The following is a 23,590-nucleotide window of genomic DNA, read 5'->3' as shown; positions in this document are numbered from 1 at the left end:
TTACAGGGCGGAGGGAGCACACTCAGCCCACGGCCCTGGGGATTTTGGAAACTTGATCAGGGGTGTCCAACCTTTTGGCGTCTCCGCGCCACGCTAGAAGAGTTGTCTTGGGCCACACATTAAATACATTGTGACATGTAATCACAAAAACATCTCATCAGGTTTTAAGCCAATTTACGATTTTGCGTGGGGCCACATTCACGGCTGTCCCGGGCAGCACGCAACCCGCGGGCCGCGGGTTGGACACCCCAGGTTTAAATGGTGGTCAGCGTTTCAAAAATAGAAATTTCCTGCAATTAGAGGGGCTCACACTTAGATTGTGTTCATTGATGGCCAGGCCTTGTTCTTAGCACGTGTGCACATTAAAACATTCAATCCTCACATCGCCTGTGTTATTAAGATAAGGAGACGGAGGCCCAGGGCGGCTGACTAACTCCGCGAGGCCACAGAGCTGGTGGCCACCGGAGCAGGGTCCATCCTGTTCACCGCCGCATGGAATGGCCAGCGCGCCTGATGTTTCCATAGGTCAGAGCTGGCAGCCCCTGACCACAGGCCCGCACGGCAGCAGCCGGCTGCGCCCTTCAGACCCGGGGATGTGCTCCCTCGTTCAGCACAGCCGCCCTCCTCCCGGTCCGCCTCCCCCGGCTCCTCACCTGGGCTCTGGGTTTGAGGCCCCCTCGCAACACCTCACTATTTGCGAGTATCATCTCTTGGGCGCCTCACCAACCGGAGGCTGCTGAGCCAGAAGCTGACCGGCTGGACCTGCTCTTTACTTGCTCTGTTTTGCAGGAATCGGAGGCGTGGGACCAGGCGTTAACGTAGAAGACTGGCGGGGAGAAGTGGGGCCCGGGGAGGGAGGCGGTGGCTGTGCCCCCCGCTTGGGTTTAGGGGAGGCGAGTGGGGCTCCCTGATCTTCGGCTCAGGGACCAAGAGCCCCGCTGAAACCAGACCCGGATGCGCAGCCCAGCGGCCGTGTCCCTGACCTGGGGCCCCACCTTCGTGCCCTGCTCCTTCTTTCCATAGCTGCCACATCAAAAATGTGGCGTCTCCCTGCTTTGGAGCTGACAGTGACGGCAAGTCCTTGAGGTTAGCATTCATCACGACAGTACTGGACAGCTGCATACCGTTACCCGTGGCGTAAAAACTTACCTATGTTACCTCATTGACACTCATAACAAGCCTATGAGATAGGTGCTCTTCGTCTCGCTTTTAAAGCGAGTAACCGATGCTTGGAGAAGTAAAGTGGCTTGTCTGGGGTCACACACATACTAAGTAGCTTGAGGCAGGAATGGAACTCCAAAGCCCACTGTCTTTTCTGCAGCCCATCCACCCTCCCACCCCCTTGTTTACTTGCTCCCCCCTCTTTTCCCGCTGGTCACACACCTGCTGCCGGTCCACTCATCCGCACACCCACCCGCCCGTCCAGCCACCAGCTACCCATTCATTCGCCCATCCATCCACTATCTCCCCAGTTACCCCACCCATCCATCCATCCTCCACCCCCATTCTATCCACCATCCACCCATCGTCTAGCCACCCATTATCTAGCGATCTGTCTATCCATCCATTTACCCATCCTTTCGTCCATCCACCACCCATCCTTCTATTCATCCATCATCCAATCATCTATCCATCATCTACCCATCCAGCCGCCCATTCACTACCCATCCATCCATCCCTCTGCTCATCCATCATCCACCCATCTATTCATCCACCCATCCACCCATCCAGCCACCCATCCAGCCACCCATCCATTATCCATTCACCGCTCGTCTGTACATCCATCCATCCATCTTCCGCCATCCCTCTCGCCATGGATCCATTAGTCTCAGTGCTAAGTAAGTACCAGGAACTACGTCCCTTTCATGACACTTCCTCATATACTTTCAATTCCACGCTTACCTGCTACCCATCCCTCCCCTCCCCTCAGGCTGCCTATGCACCTACACGCACCCCTCCGGTGAGTTGACTGTGATGGGCCAGACTGGAGATATAGAGGGTCCTTGTTTTGCTTCCTGGACACCAGCGAGTTCTGCCTGGTGGTGGCGGGAGGCGTAGGGCAGACCCGCGTGGCCGAGGCCGGCAGGTGTGTGGGCAGGGATGCTGCGCCCGGTTTGTTGGGAAGCTGGGTGTAGAGCGAGGCGGGCAGATGGGGCATTGCCGCTGGGCCACGGTCGTCCTCAGCCCCCTGGGTGGGAGAGCCCTGAGGAGTGGGCAGCCTGCCTTTTTGGGTGGCGGGGGTCCCTTGGCCTTTGCTTTGTACCAGACTGCACCTCCTCTCCGGACAGGCAAGGGTGTACACCCAAGTGTTTTCACAAGAACCGTCGCGATCATTAGACGTAATCGGTCTCAGCTGCAGTTTTGTTCACTGGTGCATGCACACAATTCATCACAGCAAATTAGGTCCCTCTCCAGAACTTCGGGCCCTGGGGCGGGGGGGGCTGTCGGCAGGGGGCTGGCCCATGTGGGTCTGGAAGCCATTGGGGCGGCCATGGGCCATGATTTCTGAGGGGACCGCCCTCAGAATACCCGCCAGACAGCTCTCCATCCACAGGGGTTCATTTTCTAGGAATTTTAAGGACGCAGGAAAGTCTTCTTTTTAGGAAAAATTTGGAGAGTGGTAGAAAAGGGTGCACTCAAGTCTTAAACCTCATTTATAAAAGCTAAACACACCGCGTTAGTTTAGGGACCTGAACATGTGTGTCCGTATGATTAGTGACCGCGTGACCTAGATTTCCCAGAACAGCCCTGATTCCAAGGGCTCCGTCCCACCCACTGGCGAGCCGTCCTCGTTTTGGCTGGTGAAATACCGTGACTGTATGTGGAGCCGCTTGTTCTCGTCAAATGTTCATGAATAAATATTTCAAGTTCCAAAGGCCTAAAATTTTCTAGGAAAATTTAAGGGAAAAATGTCCTCCTAGTTTCTTTCTTTTTTTTCTGTCCCCCTAACATGGCAGAATGTCTAATGTCTGCAGCTGGGCTTCCCGCCTGTCCAGCCGCGGGGGCGGACAGAGCACGGGCACCTCCATCCGGCTGCGGGCGAAGGCTGCCGAGGCTGGCCCTGCGCCTGGCCCTGGGAGCCGTGCCCGTGACCACGGCCTGGACTCAGGCGCTGCAGAGGGAGCCCCGCGCAGCTCAGAGGCGGCGGAGGTCTTGCGGGTGGCGCCAGCGAGCCCTGGGTGGGTGGCCGGGCCCGCACGCTGCCCCGCGCTCCCGTCCTGCGAAGCCCCTGCCGGCTTCACCTTGCTGCCCTGGTCTGGGCGGCTTCCTTCCAACCGTGGAGCCGGACACGTGCGGGCAGCGGCTCAGGACACACCCCGGACACCTCTCCCTCCGACCTGCCCACTCACCCTGTGGGACCCCACCCGACTGATTTTTAAAATTGTGATAAAATACACATTATACATATATACATAGTAAAATACATAAGTCAATACAATAAACATAAAATATGTTGATATAAATAATAAGATATAAAATAGATAAAAGTACTCATAACTGTACCATCTTAACTGTTCTTGAGCGTGCGGTGCCGCGGCAGCCAGCACGTTCGCATTGTGAGCGCCCTGCGCAGAAGTCTTTCTCTCACAAAACAGAAACACGGTCCCCCCTAAACGCTCACTCCCCAGCCCCGGGCACCCACCAGCCTCCTCTCTGTCTCTGAACTTGAGCCCTCCAGGGACCTCGCCGAGGCGGAACCACAGGGCATTTGTGGGTGCCTGGCCGGTCGCCCTCGGCATCCTACCTTCAGGCCCCAGGCAGGGCAGCAGGGACCGGCTTTTCTGCTCCCACCCTGCTCGGCCACCGTGGCCGCCGTCGCTTGCCAGCTGTCGCTTCGGGCCCCTCGCTGTGTCCCTAGCACGTGCAGGCCCCGTGCCGACACGTGAGGAACAGCAGAGCGCCGAGAACGCTGTGCCACTGCGCGAATGTGGGCGGCGCACCTGTGCAGGTGCAGAGCTGCAGAGTGGCAGGGGACGCGCCGCGTGGGCAGGGCACCAGCCGGGGAGCATTCGGGGCAGCGGGAGTGGCCGAGCTTTTGGAGGAGGTGGAGGAAGGTGGTGGAGGCTTCAGGCTGGCAGGCGCCCGACACTTGGGACTGTCAGGACCATGGACAGGGGTCTGGATGTGTCCTGGGCGGGGGCGGGGGGGGGGTGGTGTTAGCGGAGCTCTTCCCCCTCCCCTGCTTCTTGAGGAGCGGCCCTGGGCCCCGCCTCTCTCACGGCATCCTCTTCCCAGCTTCCCATAGTCAGGTGGCGCAGGCCCCCACGGGGACTGGGTCACTGGCAGCTGGGCGCTGGGATGGGAGTATCCGGAGTGCATGTGAACACGCGTGGGTCTGCGTTGGGTGCACCCATGTGTGAACATGTGTGGGCCTGGGCTCGGTGCATCCGTGCGTGTGTGCGCGCACATGTGTGCCTGGGACCATGGGGCACCCTTTGCCCGTGGCCTGGCTGCACTCACCTGCAGGGGGGCCCCGACAGCACCTGCCCCGGGCCTGGAGGCCGCCGCCGGGTCTCCCAGAGGCCCGCCCTTCAGCCCACCCACAGCGGCTGCCAGCCTGTCGCCCCGCCAGTCAACGCTCCAGTCTCCCCCAGGGCTCCGTGCGACGGCAGGCCTTGGCCCCCGCTAGAACCACGGGTGTATTTGGAGGCGGGTGGTCTTGGGAGCACGTCCACCCAGCGCCACAGTTAGTGGACCTCATTCTACAGAACTCCTCCCGGGCCCCCTCTGGCTGCGTGGTGGCGTGGGTGAGCGGGTGCGTGGACTCCTACCAGGCTATGTCAGGGTAGAGTCATACCTTTTAGGGGTCTGGCTCAGGCTCTTTGGGGGCAGGGGACCGTGTCTGAATTTGTCTTTGAGATGAACTGTCCCCCAGGGCCCTGGTCCTAAGCAGGCATGTGGCTGATGTGGTCAGAAGGGACTCCCCAGTACCCCAGGAGGTGGACTGGCCAGGGCAGTGTCCCTGCCCGGGAGGAGCCGAGGTCACAGGAGGGAGCTTGTGGTCACCTGGCACACCTTTGCCGGGTCCCTCAATTCTTGGTCCTTAGGCCCAGTCGGCCGGGTCCCCCGTTCCCTGGGGCCCAGCCACCAGGGACCCCTGCCCCCCTTGGAGAAATAGCCACAGCGGCAACAGCCCGGTCAGCTCAGGACTCAGGGTTGGCCATGGCCTCCGCCGCTGAGGAGGGGAGGTCTGAAGGCTGCCGGGAAAGCCATCACCTTCCCGCGCCGTGACGACAGCCACGAGCCTCCACGTGGCCTCGCACTTCCACAGAGCTCCACGCACAGGCCAGCCACCCGGCCCGGTGCACCCTGGTGGCGGCCCCGGGTCCCTGCCCCTGGGACAGCGTTGATTAGTGCCTTTGTTTTGCTGGGTGATTCTGAGCGGACCCTGTTGACAGGCTGTGTTCCTAATCAAAGCCTTCGGTTCCCGCCTAATAATCTGTCCTCCCCTGGGGGTTCTTTCCAAAGCACAGAAGTACAGAACGGGGCCCTCTGGGAGTTTGTTGGGATTTTTTTTTAATAACATTATTTTCTCCCACATTTTCACTCGCTGGTTTGCTGGTTCATGGAATTAGTTGTGGGCCAGGCCACCTGCTGTGGTCTTTTGCATTCTGGGTGCTGCCGGGTGCTGGTGAGAAGGTTTTAGAGAGAGGCACCCCAGTCCCACCTGGGCTCAGAGCGGCCCCCACGGCCAGCCTCCTCGGGGAACCATGTAACAAAAGCAGCCTGGGCCACGCGGCTCCTCGCATGTCCCCAGATGACGCTAGGGCCTGTTCCTGGTTCTGCACCCAGCCGCAGACCCCCTCCCCCAAGCCAGCGCCCCTGCTCCCTGGGAGCAGGAAGCTCCCCGCAGGCTGGGCGTTCTGGCTGAATTGCTCACACGAGAGACAGAGAGACAGACATCCCCGGCTGGGCCGTGTGAGGCTCACTTCCTACTGCTCTAGAGTGGCAGACAGCAGCCTGTCTGGCTGTCTGGGAGGCAGGGCCAACCCGCTTCACACACGTCCCCAAGCCCGGAGGAGCTGCCTTGGCCTCCAAGGATGTTCCAGGGCTCTGTCCCAAGCTGGTGAGCCCCCAGCTGCACCCAGGACCCTGAAGCCAGGGGCGGGGTGCCCCTTGCTCGCGGCACCCCTTTCCTTGCCGTCTGTGTGAATGGGATAAGCGTCGGCTGGCTGGGTGGGGGCCCGGGGGAGGCGGGGTAAGTACACGTCACGGCCAGGCTCCTGGAGGGTGTCTGCGTCACCGGGCCGGCACGGAGAGGGAACCTTGCCCATCACTCACCCCTAATTTTAATGGCGTGCATTAGCTAAATTGTGCTCCGAGTATTCCTTCAGTGCTGTTTACGGCGTGCTCTCGAGTGCGCTTACCGTTTGTCAGAAGTGCAAACTAGCGAACATACGAGCCTTTAAGACAGGCCATCTGTTCGTCTTAGACCCTTGGACGATTGTCAAATTCTTCTAAAAATAAGTGCTCCTAGCAGAGAGGGGCTGCCCAGGTGAGACACAACGGAGCGGGGAGCAGAGCTGCCTGCGCCCCCGCCCCAAAGGGAAAAGCGGGCTGCGCGCATGCACGCGTGTGGTGCGTGCGCATGTTGGAGAGGGCGGGAGGGGACCCAGGACGCGAGCAGAGGGAGACGCAGGGCAGGAAGGCCCTGCCAACGCGTCTTGTTGGCTGGAAGGTGAGCTGCTCCCTTTCCGCATCCTCCTGTGTGACTCCACAACTCGGATACCTTCGCTGGCTCCCCACGGCCCGGGGTTAAGGCCGGCTGCCTCGTCTGGCACCAAGGAGCCTCGTCGGGCCGGCCCCACCTCCTTCTCCCGGCTGTCTCCGTGGCGCCGACCCCGTGCTCCTGCCAAGCTGAATTATTCATTGTTCCCCCAACAGATGCTGTGCTTTGCATGTTTCCCAGGCAGGGCAGTGAAGACCAGGCACTGCACGGGCCCGCCAGCGCACTGGGCCTCAGTTTTCCCGTCTGTGAAATGGAGATTAAATAGTACTTACCCCCTGCCCCCGGTTTGTCTTGCAAAGGACGTCAGGCGTCAGGGAACTTGCTCCAGGCCACAGGGCTAGTAAGCGGTAGAGCCAGGATTCAAACGTGGGACTCAGGCCACCTGCCTTAGGTCATCTGCGCCCGTGGCGCCCGGACGGGGCACCTGCTGCAGGCCGGGAAAGGGATCGGACCTTCCAGGCCTGTTTTAATCAGGACGGCTGGAGCACAGAACAGACAGGTGACCGTCGCACCTGAGAGCGCGCTCGCTGCTCTGCGAAGTCCTCTCCAGCCCGCCCTGTGCACCCCGGGTGTGTGGAGAACAGCCTTGCCTCTGCACTGACAGCTTTGCCAGGCCCCGGGGCAGCCTGTGTGTTGAAGCACCCCCACTCTCCCCTGCGTGACGCTATGGGGGGTGAGTGTCAAAGGGAGACCAAGCAGGTTCCAGAGCAAGAAACAGAAAACGGAGCCAAGACGTGGAGAAGAAATCCCTGCTGCGGGCTTGCGGGCTGGGGGAGGGTTCGCCGGAGAGCGTGCGCGCGCACGCGCCTGTGCGTCACTGTCGGGCACAGAGCAGGCTGAGCCAGGGGTGCCTCCCGGGGCCCCACCTGAACCCCTGACCTGCCCGTGCAGGTGTGTGGGTGCTTTGAGAAAAATGGCCCAGCAACAGGTTTCTGACACGCCCGCTCTATGCCCGAGACACACACTGGCTTGGGCTCTGGATTATCTAGTGTATGAATGGCCAACCCTGTAAAAGAAGGCAAGGGCGTGGCAAAGGGAGCCGGCCCGAGCTCTCCGCTGAGGACGTTTGGAGAGAGGGCTCAGCAGGACCCCCGCTACGTGCCACCCCTTCGCCTGTCAGTAGCTGGTGTCCCGGGGGCAGATGGCCCAGGGCGCCCGGCCGAGGCATCGGAGGGATGCAGGCCCTGCTGAAGCCTGCCTCCCTGAGAGCCGCTCACGCTCTGCCGCGGGGCTGGATCTCCGCCGCCTACCAGCGCCGCCCATCCCTCCCGGGCTCCCGTTTTATTGCTCTCACCTGCTTCCCGGCCCACACCTGCGTCTCCCTGGCAGGCGGAGAGGCCCGAGCGGCTGCCAGGCCTCCCCTCCAGGCGCCTTCCAGCGTTTCCCAGCCCCCACCCTCCCCTCCCCCGGCCTTTACGGTGCTGGAAAGCAAGTGTTCACCTGCGGGGTCGGCAGCATCTTTAAAAACGATTTCCTTCCTTCTCCGAAGGGGCTAAATATAGCACAGGCATAAATAGCGAAATAGACATGAAGCCAAAACGCCCTTGTGCGAAGCGCGCTGGGCGGAAGGCGCTGTTAAAGGAGGCTGGATGGAGCCCCAGTCTCCTCGAATGGCAGCGCCCCACCATGGATGCCACCGCGACTCTTTCAGGGTTATTGAACGGGCCCATTGGCTGTGGCTCCACCGGGCGCTCGGCATACAGGTGTGGAGGGCGACTGGTGAGCCCCGGAGACGTCCCGCCACCCCCTCCGCCAGTGGGTCCCCTGGGCTCGCGGCACCCCCACCGCACACACCCTTCCTGGGTGGCATTGACCGATGTCCCTCTCTGAGCTGCCATCTGCGCCGTTCATCCCACACCAGCGACTGGGTGTCTGAGTCGCTGGCCCCTTGGAGGTGCCAGCCCAGCTGGAGTCTTCCCCTGCCCCGCGCCGTGCCCAGAGCAGAGCATCCGGCAGGTAGATAATAATGCAGCGCTGAGTGAATTCTGGCGCCGGCCCCTGGGGGCCTCCAGCGTCGACGTTTCCATCTGCCGTGACATCCTGGGCCTTTGTTCTCCGAGCTTCGAGGAGGCAAGTCTCACCTTCTGTCTCCGAGCCCCCTCTGAGGAAGTGCTTTCTTGAGTCCGGCCAAAGAGCTGCCTGCTGTTGCTCCTTAAGACAGGAGGCTCGCAGTGGTTTCCCTGTGACCCCTGGCGTTCTCCTAGGCAGTGGTCCCCGCAGGGGCCTGGGCGCGCCGGTGCGGACCACCAACGCCACACCGGCCCTGCTCTTGGTGTCCTGGCAGGGGGCTGCTTTTCCATCCAGAGATGCCCGGACGCTCCCTTTTCCCCCGTGCTGGCAGGCGCTGGTCCCCCAGGGTGGTGTGGGGATCCAATACCTCATCCCTGGTGTCCTACTGACTTTAGAACAAAGGCCACCTTCGGGGCCGCCACTGTCCCCAGTCAGCTCCCCAGTTCTCCACGTGACCTCCGCCGGGTCACCCCGCCACCGCCTGCCTTGGCCACGCTCATTCCAGCCTCCACGCCTTTGTCTCTGTGCGCACCCCCCGCCCGCGAACCCCTCCCACACACTCACTCACTCACCCTTCCCTGGATTCATTCAGAGACACTGACGCAGAGCCTCCTGGGTGCCAGGCCCGAGGGACCACAGGAGGGGTCGTCCGTGTCTAGCTCCCTAACGTGCCTCCCCCCACCCCGAGCCCCCTGCAGACAAAGAAGGGCCGACCACCCGGCTGGCTCAGGCCCCGTGGCGCTGTGCACTGACAGGCTGTGCCCAGCGTTGGGCCGGGTGCGGTGGGGCCCAGAAGGGCCGTGAGCCCCTGCCTGCAGGTCGGCCTTGCAGTCAAGGGACACGCAGGCGTGTGGGAGGTGGGCCGGAGGTGCCTGGACCCCGAGGGGCGGCAGGGATGGGATGCGACCTTGCGATAGGACGCCCCCGAGAGAGGCCTGGCTGGGAGGGAGGAGAGAGGAGGTGGGAGCAGACGCGGCCAAGGCTTGGCGCTAGGAGGGTGGCTCGCTGGAGGGGGTCAGCGCCCCGCGGGACGGGCTGGCCCTGCACTAGTGTGAGGGGAGGCACCCGGGCTGGGGGGGCGTTCCCATGGAAACCGCTGCACCCCATCTGGGATTCCAGACAACCCTCCTCGTGCCTCGGGGTCCCCGCCCCCCCCGCTGGGGTGCCAGGCCGTGCTGGCGGAGTTGGTGTCCGGTGCAGCGTGCGGGCGGTCCGTGGACTGGGGTGCCCGTGGGGTGCGGGGTGCCGGGAAGCCAGCCTGCTGTGCCGGGCCCCCCCACTCTCTTGGGTTCCAGCTGCCTGGCTCCCTCCTGCTTCCCAGCTGTGGCCCTGGGCCAGTCGTGCAGCCTCTCCAAGCCTCGTTTTTCTCATCGTACCGTGTCCTGCCTCGTAAGGCTGTCGTGAGGATGGCAAAAAAGGCACCGGTACGGGCGCACAGCACGTGCGCTCGCCAAGCGCCAGCGCCGCGGCCTCTGCCGGGGAGCCCAGGGATGGAGGCCAGCACGCACCTGCCGCCTGAGCAGGGGCGGTGACAGCCCCGAGAGGGCAGCAGCCCTGCCTGCGGGGGGAGCGGCTGCTACGGGGCCCTGGGCCTGGGGCTGGGGGTGTCCCCAAGCTCCCTGTGGCCCTCACAGCCCTGACCTGGAGCCCAGGAGGGAGACGCAGGGCCACGTCTGACCCCTGGTGGTCATCGGCAGAGCCGCAGGCCGGGGGCACCCGCCTCGGGAGGAGAGGCTGAGCCCCACAGAGTGTCCAGGGCTGGGGAGGCGGGACCCTCCCCGGCAGCTGCTCCCCGCCCCGGCCGGCGGCCCTGCGCTGCCCCCAAGCTGCACTGCTCTGCCCCGGGTAGATGTTGCTTCCTTTCTCCAGGCAATGAGGTTGAACCCCACCGGAGGCTTTAATGAGGTGGGCCTGGATTTGGAACATGGACCTTTACTGAAAAAGAAACAAGTCTGCAGGCTCTTAGGGGCCAAAGCCCACCTGCAGCCCCAGGACCCTGGCTCCTGTGGAAACAGGCCGTGCAGGGAGCGTTGGTGAGCGGGGAGCGCTTGGCCAGGGGGTCACCTGGGCTCTGGGTTCCCCAGTGGATTTGGCCAAACCGCGCAGTGTTCCCTCATCAGAGAGCTCGCTGTCCTGTGACCGAATGGGCAGGCGCCCTCCTTCAGCGCCCGCCCTGCCAGGTGACGGTCGCCTGCCCGGGCCACAGGTACCACAGCCGCCCGCTGCCTCGGCAGGTCTGTGCCGCTCGGGAGCTGCTCAGCGGAAGGGCCGCCTGCCCCATGAGCTGCCTCCCTCCGCTGGGCTCGGGCAGCGCCCGGGATGGATGCGAGGGGGGCCGGGGGTGGCCTGCGGCGCTCGGACGCGATTTCTCCTCATCGCTAGAGCAGAAGGGAGCTGCAGGGGTGGACAGAGATGTTTTTCATTCCTGCTCCATCCCCGGCATTTCCCCTTTCCCTCCATAGAGCCGGCCCCCATGGTAAGACACAAACGGTCCTAAAGAAAAAAAAAAAAAAAACAACAATTTACAGGGAGCCCAGGTTGGCAGCAACAGGAACCGATCCCCAAGCCCCACATCGAGGAGGTGGTGTCTTGGCAGCTGCGTCCCCGGTGCACTTTTTCCTGGTTGCATTTTGTTTTCGGAATAATCACAACGCTTTTCTGCGGCCCTGGGCGCAAATGCACGGAGTGGGAGGGACAGGCGGGCGCTCCATTCTTCTGCCCTCACGCGCGTCTCCTTTCTTCGCCTTTGCAGAATCACACGATGAGCCAGCACGCACAGTGAGGGACCGCTCGACAGGACACCTCTCCGCAGAAGGCTTGCCGGAGACGCCGTGCGGAGGGCCATTTGAACATTACATCCAATCAAAGTGTCATTTGCAACCCAGATGTAAAACTCTAATGATTTGGCCATGAGGCGCTGCTATTATAAGCAGCTGGAAATGAATATTAATGGCAGAGATTAAAAGTATTCCATGCTCAGTATTTTTTATTGCCCTGCTTCTGCTAGTGTGCTCTTAGAGTTTCTGCCGCAGACTACATTTCTAGAGTTAGAGAAACCCGCTTTTTGAGGCTATTGTCCTTTGTTCCCTCATGTATTATATTGATAGTTTTTAAAAAAAAAAAAAGGGTTAGCGTGATTTTTTTTTATCTGCTTCTTTTTCTTTCTTTCTTGTTTTTCTCCCCCCCTGCCCCTTCGGTTAACTACTTTTTAATTGCAGTTCTAGGTAATTGTGCATCGTGACGTGATTGCTTGGCTATTGTCTGAATATTTCCTTTTCATTTTTTTAATTAAAGACTAATGCTTTGATTGGATTTGCCAGTTCACCGGACAGTGATTAAAACTATGTAATGAATATAATCGGTTTCAGTGCAACTGGGTGGTCTGCTTTTAAATGTGACTTAATCTGACCGCGGTTACTAGTGCAGTTCAATAAAGGGGTCCATGCAATCGGCACTGCTGCCTGGCTCTCTCCTCCCCAGCCTGGGGCCGGGGTTGGGGGGGCGGGGGCTGTTGTCACCCATGGGGTGTGTCCTTGGAGTTCCTGTGGGATCTCACGAGCCCGTGCGGCAGCGCATGACAGGCCCAGCTTCCCCGAGGAAAGGAGTGTACTAACCTAGTGCTCGCTCACAGTCTGAGGGGCAGGGCATAGAAGTTAGCAGAGAGCACCCTTTAAGATGAGATCCTCCGGTCTTCCCTTTTAGGGACAGGGACACTGAGGCCCCAGGATATGTGGGCAGTTTTTCCAAAGCCATGTAGCAGATTGGTGGCTCACACGCTCATGCACTTTGTTCCTTCTTTCTCTCCCTTGGGGTGCCATTCCCAGGTGCTGGTGTCGGTGGTCACGTGATGGGCCCTTCTGTGGCCCGGCCTCCAGACCGGCTTAGCTGTGCCCCAGGCGTGGGGCCGTGCAGAGGGTGGGGTGCTGATCAGAGCCAGGCAGGAGCGGCAGGATCCCCATCGCAGATGGAGGGGCATGGAAATGCAGAGATCGTGGCGGGTCCAAGAGTCTAATGGGGCAAGTGGGGTGCCGAGGGTTCAAGGGCTTGCAGGGGCCACCTGCATTTGCAAGCCCTGAGAAAGGATGTCTCCTGAGCCCTTGCACCTTCTGCACTCACTTGCCTCACCTCTCCCGGCCCTGCTGGCACCCAGGGCCCACCCAGCAGCCTGGTCCCCCATAGGGCCGCCCTCCCCCGCTTCAGGCTGGCGCTCAGCTGGTCGGCCAATCTGAGGCCAGGGCCTCAGAACCTGCACGGGGAAGCCCTTCCTTGTTAACTTTTCACGAGGGGCGGGAAAATTGGTTATTACCCTCTGCAGAGCGGAAATGAAACAGGCAGACAGATTGCACCTAATTACAACGTAATACTAAGTCATGGGCATGGAATTTGGAGCGATTATGCCCAGTGTCTTCGGATTCCCGTAAGCAGGGGCTTCTGGCGGCCTGGAAGAGTTCCCCTCCCTGCCACCCCCTCTACCGTGCACACCGGCCGGGGCGGGGCGGGGCCGGGCCTTTCGTTTTTTACCTGCGAGGCCCAGAGCAGGCGCCTGCCCGGGCGGGACACCGAGCCACAGGCGCCCTTCCCGGTCAGGGCTCTTGCCTCCTGGAAGCCCAAGGCAGCGAGCTCCAATTCTTAGCTCCCGGGAGACAGGGCTGTTTTAGGGGAACACCTCAGGGCAGGCTTCAGTGTTCCCCAAGGTGTGGCAGAGGCTGGGCTGGCCGCCACCCCTCCCCAGCCAGGCCTGCCATGGGCACGGTGCTGCGGCGGGCTGTGGGCAGGGCCAGCGTGTCCCGGGTGTCCCACATCGCCGTCTCTGGGCCCCCTCCAGCCTGGGTTTATCCCGAACTCCACAGAGCCCAGGTGAGTCCTCAGTAAGTACCAATAGAAGATTTGATTTGACGGTTGGTGGCGTAGGGCTAAATTAGTCACTGCCCCCATTAAAAATACAGCAGGGGGTTTAAGAGCTTTTCACGCCATGTGGGAATCGGCAGTGAAGCCGCGGATGCCTTGGGTAAGGAGAGCGGCGGCCTAGGGGACCGCGAGGTAATGAGGTTTATGGTGGTGGCAAGCCAGCCGGGGAACCCCACCGACTCCCCCTCGCCCCGGCCCCATTGTTCTGCGGCTGGCTCCGCACCGCCCCCAGCCCCTTCCGCGGAGAGCCCCTCGTGACTTCCTGCAGGGCGGGGGCTCGTAGGGGGGACACGGAGGCCCTGCTGGGGCTGTATCTGTTGCCATCCGGCAGTGCTCGGCTGGGAGCGGTGCAAGACGATAACCCTGCACTTTGGGGACACCCCACCTCCTCCCGGTCGAGAGAGTTGGGGCCGGGATGAGCCGGTTCCTGCCCCGGCCCGAGGGGCCTGGGACGGTCCCTGGGAGGCTTACGGGAGATGATCCCCCTGAGGACCGAAGCCCCGAAGCGGCATGGCCACTGCTAGCTGGACGATGCAGCCCGAGGGCGTGAACGGAATCAGTCCCTGGTCCTCTGGGCATGGAGCGGGGTGTGGCGGTGGGAAGTGGGCGAGGCGCCCCGAACCCTGGGGTTCATTGTCGCTGTGTTTTGCATGTGCAAATTGTCAGTACCTAGTGGCTGTGTGGGCAGAAGAATTTTGCCTGGGCTAATGCCTAGCCCAGGACCCCTGGGCCTCAGACCCCTGCCTTTGGGTACCTGCCTAAGGCTTCTAGAAGCAGGCGGATGAGGGTTTTGGTCTCTGTGGAGAAGCTGCCATAGAAAGAACCTTCAAGTCCCCTCAGCTGCAGAGAATACATTGCTCCCTGTAAACTCGCTGTTTAATATTTAACTTCCCACCGGTTTTGTTGGTCCCTTCTAAAATGTGCCTCCTCAGGGGTGGCCTCCGCACCTAAGGTGTTCCGTAAATGGGAATGAAGACTTCAGTCCATTCTTCCATCCATTCAGTGAGTATTTATTGAGCTGCTCCCACGTGCCAGGCGGCACTCAGGTGCTGGGGATACAGAGAGGGGCAGGTAATGTGGCACCTGTCCTCAGGGGTCTCAGTCCCATGACAAACACCTAACTAGTAAGCAAGCCAGTACATCCCTAGGCGTGCGCGGGCACTGGAGCCATGATGGGAGAGGGTGAGGTGAACGGGGCGGGGGGGGGGGGGCGCGTGCGAGGCAGGGACGCATCCCGTGCAGGCCAGGCTGAGGAGGGGGCTTGAACTGAGGCAGGAAGCATGCCCCTCCCCTCTTTTTTACCTCGGGAGCTCCATTTGCTAACTCAGCTCATAAAACAACTCCTAACACAGAGGTGTCCGATTCTCGGGGCTAGCCTGGGCGGGGGGGATGAAGCGCTCACCTTGGGTGCAAAAATTTAAACAATTATTTTCATGCCTGGACCCGGCCTGGGTCAGGGCGGAGAAAGTGAGGCGGGGCAGTACAATTCACATTTACCCTGGATTTATCTGTGTTTAAAATTTTACTATTTCATTATGGGGTTTTTTGGCATTCATGTTGACTTTTAAAGCATTGCATTAAAATATTATTGTGAGTTTTTTGTCATTCACTTAAATTCTGAGCCCAGTGCCACACTCACTCCATCCTAGTCTTGGCCCCGTTCATACTCTGGGCCACTCACTCCAACCCCCGCCGTCCCGCAAGGTGTTCTCACGATAAACACTCCAGTAGCCCCGGGTGCACAACTGGCGTCTAAGCACTTTTACAACTGTCTCTGGGGCTGTGCGTCGTCAGGATGGGCTAGGGTATGGCGCAGCAACTAAAGAGCCCCAGACTGTAGTGGCTTAACACAATGCAGACTTATTGCTGATAGACACTGCGTGGCCGTCCTGGATGTCACCCTGGAAGCTGGGCTTGAGGAGCAGTGACCACCGTCAATGTGGCAAGAGGAGTGGGGAGGTTGTCGCATGAGAGATTCAATCCTCTGTCTCTCTCATTCTCTCTCTCTCTCTCTCTCTCTCTCTCTCTCTCACACACACACCACACACACACACACACACACACACACACAGAGCACTTGAACTCACAGCTCATTGGCCAGCAGTTGTCACGTGGCCCCACCCCATCACAGGCAGCCAGAAGGATCATCTTGCCGCCTCCCAGGGAGAACGAAGAACAACGGGCGTGGGTTGGCAAAGCACACAAATGACTGGACCACCCTCACCTCGCTCCCCAGCAGCGACGATAACCTCCTCGATGTCAGAGCCTGACTCGGGAAATCTGGGAATAGCCAGCGCCCTGCTGAAACGTGCTGGAAACGTGAATCAGGAGCGGAAACGTGCTGAATGTGTGCCGGAACTGAGTGTGAAGCTGCTAAGTGATCATTAAAAAGGCTCGCGGGAATATAAGCATATACAAAAACACCCTGTAGCCTAAAAGCTGGACAGTGTGTCAGGCCTGGATTCAATCCTCAGCTCTGCTACTTCATAGCGGTGTGAGCTCGAGCGAGGCACTTAACTCCTCTGAGCCTCAGTGTTTTCATCGGCCGAACGGGAAGGATAAGAAAGTGCTTGCCTGACAGATTTGCCGTGAAGTCGAAATGAGATAAAAATGATGATGACGTTAAATAGCATAAACGGGACATCCACTATGTGCCCAGCATTGTGAGCATCACACCGGTAGTAACTCATTCATCCACCCACCAACATTATCACGTGGGTATCCTCATCCCTTTTTACAGATGAGGAAACCAAGGCAAAAAGAGGCCAAGTAGCTTGGTAACACTCCGATCCTAACCCAGGCATCTTGGTTCCAGAGCCCTCTCCTCAGCTCCTGACACTCGTGCCTTGGACTGATTCTAGGTGCTGGTTCTCTGCGGTTTGCCTTTGCCTGGAGGGACCTCGTGACCGGGCTGTGCCGGATGGAGTTCGTCCCAAAGCTTAGGGTCAGTACCAGACCCGAGTGGCGGAGACAGCGATTTGGCCCGCCCTCTCCCTCCCATGAGCTCCGATTGGCCCGACTTGGCGTCGGCCCCGCCCCCAGGAGCCCCGCCCCGCCGGCGCCCGCTGTGGGCCGGGGGCCGAGCCGAGCTGCGCGGTGTGAACTTATTTGTAGTTATTAATTACTGAAGGGCGCAAACCGCGCTTCTGTGCATAAAAATATGTTTGAGCAGTTTCTACTTAAACTTTAAAGAGAACGTTAATCAATTTTATTTTAACAAAATGACCTTAAGCAGGGAAAAAAAATTGGTGTTATTTGCCCAAACAGGCAAATTAATTTCTTTCTCTTGAGAAATCTAAGTTTCCAGAAATAGCTATGCATAATTTACACCTGCCCTGGCCGCTCCTAGTTTAGCGCCAAGCCCAGTCGCCGACCCTACCCAGCCCCGGGCTCAGAAAGAGCTGAAAATAGGTTCTTGCAAAGGCCTGGCATCCATGCCAGGTCCCCTCTGTCCTCCGCCCACCCTTTCCCCGACCTTGGGAAACGGAAGCCGAGGGGAGGGGCAATGGTCTGAGAGAGGCCAGCCCGGCCTAGGTCAAGGTCACTGGGAGGAGAGGGGTGGCTTCCCAGTACTGGGGCCTGGGAACTCTCGGGAGGCCAAGAGAGGGGCTCCAGCAGATAACCATCCCCCGGCATTGAGGAAGCCCTTCTGAGGCACGTGACCTGAGCGTGCCTGTCTATCACTCTCCACCTCCCCCCTCCCCACCCTAAGAGAGCCCCGGCAAGGCAGGCTCCAGATCCTGCCCCTCTGACACCAGAGGCCACACCCCAGAGATCTGCTGCACTTCCGCTTCCGGTGGGGGTGTAGATGGGCCCACCCCCACCTACAGAGTGGTCTGCCTGGAGTAGGGGTTTACAGGCAGAACTCGGGGGCTTCTTGGAGCTGTGGTCAGTTTCCAGTCCTGCCTCTAGTCCTGACTTTTGGCGGCCTCCTTGGCCCTGGGTTTCCCATCTGAATATGGAGATAGTGCCATCGCTGCCTCCTTCAGGAGGCTCTGAGGATGGAATGCGGATCGCGGGGCAAGGTCCGCTCCCAGAGGACAGTTGTGTCTTTTTGTCTCTGCTGTATCCTCAGCACCCCGAACAGTGCCATGCGCCGTCGATGCTCCGTAAATATTTGCTGGCTAAATGAATGGATGAAAATGCTAAATACGTACTTGTGCCGTTATTACTACTAGTATTATTGCAGTTGATTTTTCGGTTTCCAATATAAAATTAGGTCATAATATATAGAAAAACATTGCATTTGCCCATCACTAACCTCGCCACCCCCTGGAGGTTTGGGTACGATCCCTTGGAGAGGATTCCCCTCCTCCTCTCCCTTCAAAATCAGTCTCTTCCATCTAGTAAGTGCTCAATGCGTATTTGCTGAGTGAACGCCTGAGAGCTTAGAGCGGGAACCACGTCGCCTCCAGCAGCTCCACAGGACAGGGACACTAGTCGTGATACCATGACTGCTGGCTGGCGCTGAGCAGTGGGGGCGGGGGCTGCTCTGGGGAGCCCTGGGGGTGTCAGACAGACCCGCGGGCTGGACGCCTAGGGCCCCTAGACTGGGACTGGGGGCAGGGGTGGGGCGACCCCATTTTTTCTATGCTGTTTGGCTGGAGTAGAGAGGTTATTACCTAATATTTTTCTGTCTCGGTAGGCCGTCCCTTTACTGAGTCTTTGGCTAGAGTCATCAGCCTCTTTGGGGGCAGGGTGTTTTTGTTTGTTTGTTCGCCTGTTTGTTTTGGTCTGTGCCCATTGCTGTTTCCTGGTTGCTGGCTTCTTCAGCTCTGGGGTCTATGCGACAAAAAGGCAACCCAGTGAGCTCACCGTCACGTTGTCCCTTGGGTCCCGCCTGAGGTCCCTCGCCAAAGGCTCTCCCCCTTTCTGAGTCTTCCTAGTTTTTAAACTGTATGATGCCCAGAGTGTTTAGTGGCACTTAGGAGGAGAAAGAAGGAAAAGATGTCCACTCCATCTTGCTGGGATCAGCTGTCCCTCCAGAACTTTCTTCTTTATAATGGCCATAACGGATCCAGTTGGATAAAGGAATCACGGTTGGTTGAACCTGCCGCTGCTGTTGGACATGCGTGTCGTTCCCGGCCTCTGAACTATGCAAGGCCGCCACGGACACCTGTGTGTGTGGGCTCCTGGGCCCCGGTGTGAGTGTGTCACGATCTGGAATGCCTCGTACATTGACTGAGCAGATTGGATTCCATTGGTGAGTTGGTTCCAGAGGTGGAAGACTTGGGTGGGAAAACAAATAGAGGACCAGAGAGAGAGACCTGGGGGACGGGGAGCTCGCAGACCAGGGAGAGCATGTGCCAGGCCTGGCAGCAAGACAACGCCCGCCATTCGTGCCAGAGGTGGCGCGGAGGGTTCTCGACGGGCCTTGGCCCAGCAGGACCCTGCTGTCCAGGACGTGCCGCCGCCCTGCCTGTCACCTTTCCACCGCTGTCCTCTGAGGTCAGTTTGGCAGACTCTTCGCCCGCCGGCTGATCTTGCCCCCAGTTGGCCCTGCTGGGGCTTAGGGGTGTCCTCCTGTGCCTCACTGCCATCGAGACTGCATTATGTGGCACACGGCACCCTGTACATGCGTCACCTCCTTGGAGCTCCCTGCCCTGGGGGAAGGCAGGCTCAGCGAGGTGAAGGGACTCGTCTAAGGTCACGCGCAGGGAGGAGCGGATGCAGACCTCAGTCCTGGTGGTCTGGCTCTGAAGCCTGAAGTCAGCGGGGGAGTTTGGGGCTCCAGGTGACACTCTGAGGGCTGCCCGGGTCCAGGCCTGAGCGGAATCTGGGGGGCAAGGAATGGGGAGGAGGGGAGGAGCCTGCTCACACCTGTCACCGGGGGAGGCCAGCACAGGGCGGTGGAGCCAGAGGGACTTACTTGGGGGCCTGGCGGTCCGTCCCAAAGGGGGCACTTGGACGAGGTGATATGACAACACAATACGATAGGAGGTTCTGTGCCCAGCCCACTCCTACTGGGGTCCTGCAAAATCTTATTGATCATTAGAGGTAAAACTGCTTTCAGCAGCCATGAGAGAGGCAAATGCACAGAGGCACACGCACCCGGGCCAGATGTGCACACGCACACGCATTCCCCCCATACAGACAACAGGGCTACATGCGCACACAGGCGTGCGCCAGGCAGATGTATGCAGACTGCCCACTCGGACACGTGCACACAGCAGACAGGCCCTAGACACGCATGTGTGTGTGCCGCACACGCCCATGCAGAGGCATATGGAGCAGCCCTGCCTTCCCCGTGGTTTCCAGGAGGCTCAGCGGGGGGTGCGAGCGCCACATCTGACTTGCCTTGTGTTCGTTAGACTCTCGGTGTAATTAAATGTTACATTGAATAATCCAGCGAGGGCTCAGTAGTGGCAGAGGCGGCTGTGGCGGCTGGGGGCCGGGGGGCTGGGCGGGCGGGATGCTTCTCCCAGTCCCCGCTCTGTCCTGCCCGCCCTTCGTCCTCCGGCTGCCCCCGTGCCCAGGACTCCGTAGCGGAGGAACCTTTGACCACAGGGTCACCCGGTCAGGACCTGAGGCAGGATGGGGGTGGGTCAGTGGTCTGGGGAGACCCCTGGGCTGTCCTGTGGCTTAGGAACCGCTTGTCTCCTGTTGCTTGTGGGGGAAGATTTCGCCCTGCGCCTTCCGAGCAGAGGAAGGGTATCTGGATGCTGGGGAGCCCCACTCCCGGTGGAAGGGCCACCCTGCTCGGCTCCCCGGGATGGAGAAGTGTGCTCCCAGCTGCCCTCTGTTCCTTCAAATGGGCCCCTGAGCTCTGCTGGCCCCCACGGGCAGCGGCCCGGTCTGGTGGCTGCAGGCCACCCACACAGGTACCGTCTGCTGACTGTGACTTGGGGCAAATGGCCCAACCTCTGTGTGCTCGGTGTCCTCATGTGTGACACGGGGTAGCAGCAGTACTTACCTCTGGGACTGCTGGGGACACTAAACCAGCGCTGAGAGCAGCGCGGCCCGGAAACACGCCGCCACCTGGTCCAGCAGGTAAACCAGCCCACAGAGCTGACTGGGGCCAGGTCTGCTCACCTGCGGAAGGGGAGGTTTGGGGTCCCGGGCCAATGACATCGCAGTGCACGCCCCCTCCCCCCGAGCCTCAGCCCCTCATCTGTGCGCGGGGGCTGAGAGCCACTCTGGCCCCGCGGGGTGGCAGGGCCGGCCAGGCCACAGCCGGGGAAGCGTGATGAACAGCTGGGGGCCGTGCCCACGGGCGGCTGGCCCCCCTCCCCGCTCCTCTTTCCAGACCTCCCCTTGGGCCCCTGAGCCATAGGCCACCCCGCCCCCCTCTGCAGCTGGCTCCGGGCAGCACAGCGCGGGGGCTGCCCCTCGGCTCAAGGCCCAGCCAGGACCCCCAGTCCAGGTCCCCTGCCCCCTTAGCGGGGGCCTGGTGTGGAGAGCCCGAGCCCCCTGACCCAGGCCCGGGTGGCGCTGGGGTGTCCACTTCCTCTCTCCTGTGGACTTTTGAACAAGTGCCCGCCGCCGGCGTGTCCAGCTGGACGGTGGTGGGGCGAGCTGAGGCGAAGCCACCCGGGACGTGGCGGGGCCCCTGCCTGCTCCGGCCGGCCCGCCCGCGGGGGACGTGGCTGGACAAGAGCGCTCGGTGCGCGGCCTCACCAGAAGCCGTCTGCCACCACCACCTGGCTCCCAAGCCGGTGAGCCCCGGGAGGGGCTGACTCCCTTGTACATGTACCCGTGGGCAGCCTGGTATCCACTCGGACCTCCTTACCTGTGCCCATAGGCACAAAGGTGGGCAAGAGCCAAGACACATGCAGAATCCCACGTGCAAACCCGGATGGGCCCACCCACAGATACATCCACTGTAGTCACACAGGGCTCCCCGCAGCCACGCACTGCTGGGCTCTTTCCCGGCTCCAGAAAAAGACATGTTATTGTGGGTCCTGTCCTACCTAATGTGCACAGCCATTCTGCCACCTGCTTTATGGGGACTCAGAGCAGCTCAGCAGGCGGGTGGCAAGGGCCCGGCTCCCCGTCCTGCGCTCTCCGCACCCCCCACCCCCACCCACCAGGCCAAGCCACAGGGACGCCTGGAGAAGGGGGCGCGTCCACGGAGAAGCTGCGACTTTAGAAGGATGTGTTAAATATGGAGCGCGCCCCGGTCGCCTCCCCATCACCGGGCCGCCGAGCCGCGCACAGCCAGCTCGTGAATATTCAGGACCCCGGACACGCTCTTCTCTGCCGCTTCCCTGGCTCCTCATTTTGTGCTGAGTCTTAAGTGAAATTGATCTTTTTTTTTCTTTCTTTTTTTTTTTTTTAAGGAAAGAGAAATCTGTCTTTTGTTCTCCTGCTCCCCCGGGGGCCCCTCGGAAGAGGAGGCCCCCCGCCCGGTTTAAGGGGCACGCCTCAGAACCAATCGCTGCCTGGCACGGCTCCCCGGGCTCCGGGCTTGGGCTGGTGCCATGTGAGCAGATGGCGTGATTGCTGGCAACCCGGAGACCCGGCAGGAGAGTCGAGGACGGGTGTTTACAGCATCCCGGTCCTGCAGAGAGCATCAGAATGGCAGGCCAAGCGGTGCCTGGCCCACCCGGGGCCGGGGGGGCGGTGCACATTCCTGAGAGAAGAGAAGGGTCTTCTTCTTCTCCCCAGGGGAGCCCCGCCCAGCACCCAGCGCCCAGCATTGAGCCCCATGCAGGGAATAGCCCGCCCTGGGTCCCCGAGGGCCACGAACCCCGTGCCGCCGCCTCGTCTCCGCCTCCTTCAAGTGCCCTTCCTGCAGGTCCCCCGAGTCCCACTGCTCTCGGAGCTGGCCCGCAGGAGAGCCCCGCACTCCTTCAGAAAGTCACATGAGCACCTACTGTGTGCTCCAATCATGAAGAACAAGGCAGAGGCCCTCGAAGCCTCGTTCCTTCCCTGCAGAACCCATCAGCCCATAGAGACGTGCACGTTTGTTGGATGCGTGCCGGTCTCCATGACCAGGCTGAGAGCCGCAAGGTCCCGGCACGTAGTAGGTGCTCAGTGAATCTTTGTCGGATGACCCAGGGGACCCAGTAGCCAGTCCTCTGCAGTCTGCCCGAGGGTGTGAGGACACACAGCCTTCTGTTCCAGCTTTCTCAGGGACCCTGCCGCCAAATGTGACCCTGAGGGTCCCCGCTGAGTGCTCACAGCACAGTCCCACTAGCCCTTGACAAACTCAGACTCACAGCCCTGCCTGCCCTGAGACCGGCTCCCTCTGCGCTGCTTCCATGTCGGCGGGGGGCTTCCACCTCGACATGCCCCCGGGCCTCGGGCCACTCCAGCCGGAGGCTCTGCCCGCGGCCCCCATTCCTGCTAATGGAAGTCCTGCGGCTCAGCTGGGGCGCCCCGCTGGAGAGAGGCCTCGGGACGCCCTCCCGCAAACATGACCTTTTCCAGCGTAAGAGACAAGACTTCAAAATCAATCCGGCCTGCGGGGCCTGCTCATCCTCACCCCCACCCACTCAGGGAAGAAGCCACACGCCCCAGGACAGGCGGGACCGTCCATCCCGGGCGAGAGGGGGCCGGCCAGCGGCAAGGCCAGCACACTGGGGAAGCCGCCGCCTCCCCGCGCCGCGGAGCGTCTCTCTGCCCAGGTCACGGGACCCGGCCACCTCTTCTCTGGGTCCGGCCGCGCCCCGCCGGGCCCAGCTCCGTTCTGATGGCGAATGCTCGTGCACGGAGCCCGGCCCAACGTGCTGCCGACGCTCACCTGCAGGTTGTGTCACCTGGCCAGTGCAGCGGGGGCTGTGATGGGGCAGATGAAGACAGAGATGCCTCGGCTGCTCGCTGCAGTCATGGGGCTGGGTGATGGCGGTGCTGGCATTTGACCCCCAGGCCTGGGCCCGGCCCTCTCTCGTGAGCTCAGACAGTGCTTGGCAGCCACCTGCTCTGTGCTGAGGTCACGGAGGTGAGTCACACACAGTTCCTCCTCTCGGGTCACTGTCCTGGGGAGAGAGGATGCCAAGG

General features: G+C 60.7%; 1 protein-coding gene across 3 annotated transcripts in view; it reads left to right on the top strand.

Moving 5' to 3' along the window:
• The window catches only part of ZNF423 (zinc finger protein 423), a 300,151-nt gene extending 288,494 nt beyond the window's left edge, over positions 1-11,657 (top strand). For all 3 annotated transcript variants that reach the window (XM_054570315.1, XM_054570314.1, XM_054570316.1), the window contains exon 8: positions 11,493-11,657. In XM_054570315.1, the coding sequence (XP_054426290.1) occupies positions 11,493-11,522 (30 nt within the window). In that variant the 3' untranslated portion in view covers positions 11,523-11,657. The remainder of the gene's footprint in view (positions 1-11,492) is intronic.
• Positions 11,658-23,590: the final 11,933 nt, after the last annotated feature.

Source organism: Pteronotus mesoamericanus, unplaced genomic scaffold (assembly GCF_021234165.1).
Source record: "Pteronotus mesoamericanus isolate MK-2021 breed Mesoamerican mustached bat unplaced genomic scaffold, CSHL_Meso_final contig_202, whole genome shotgun sequence".
Taxonomy (NCBI): domain Eukaryota; kingdom Metazoa; phylum Chordata; class Mammalia; order Chiroptera; family Mormoopidae; genus Pteronotus; species Pteronotus mesoamericanus.
The sequence above is the reverse complement of the archived record's forward strand: the minus strand, read 5'-3'. Positions and strand labels throughout refer to the sequence as shown.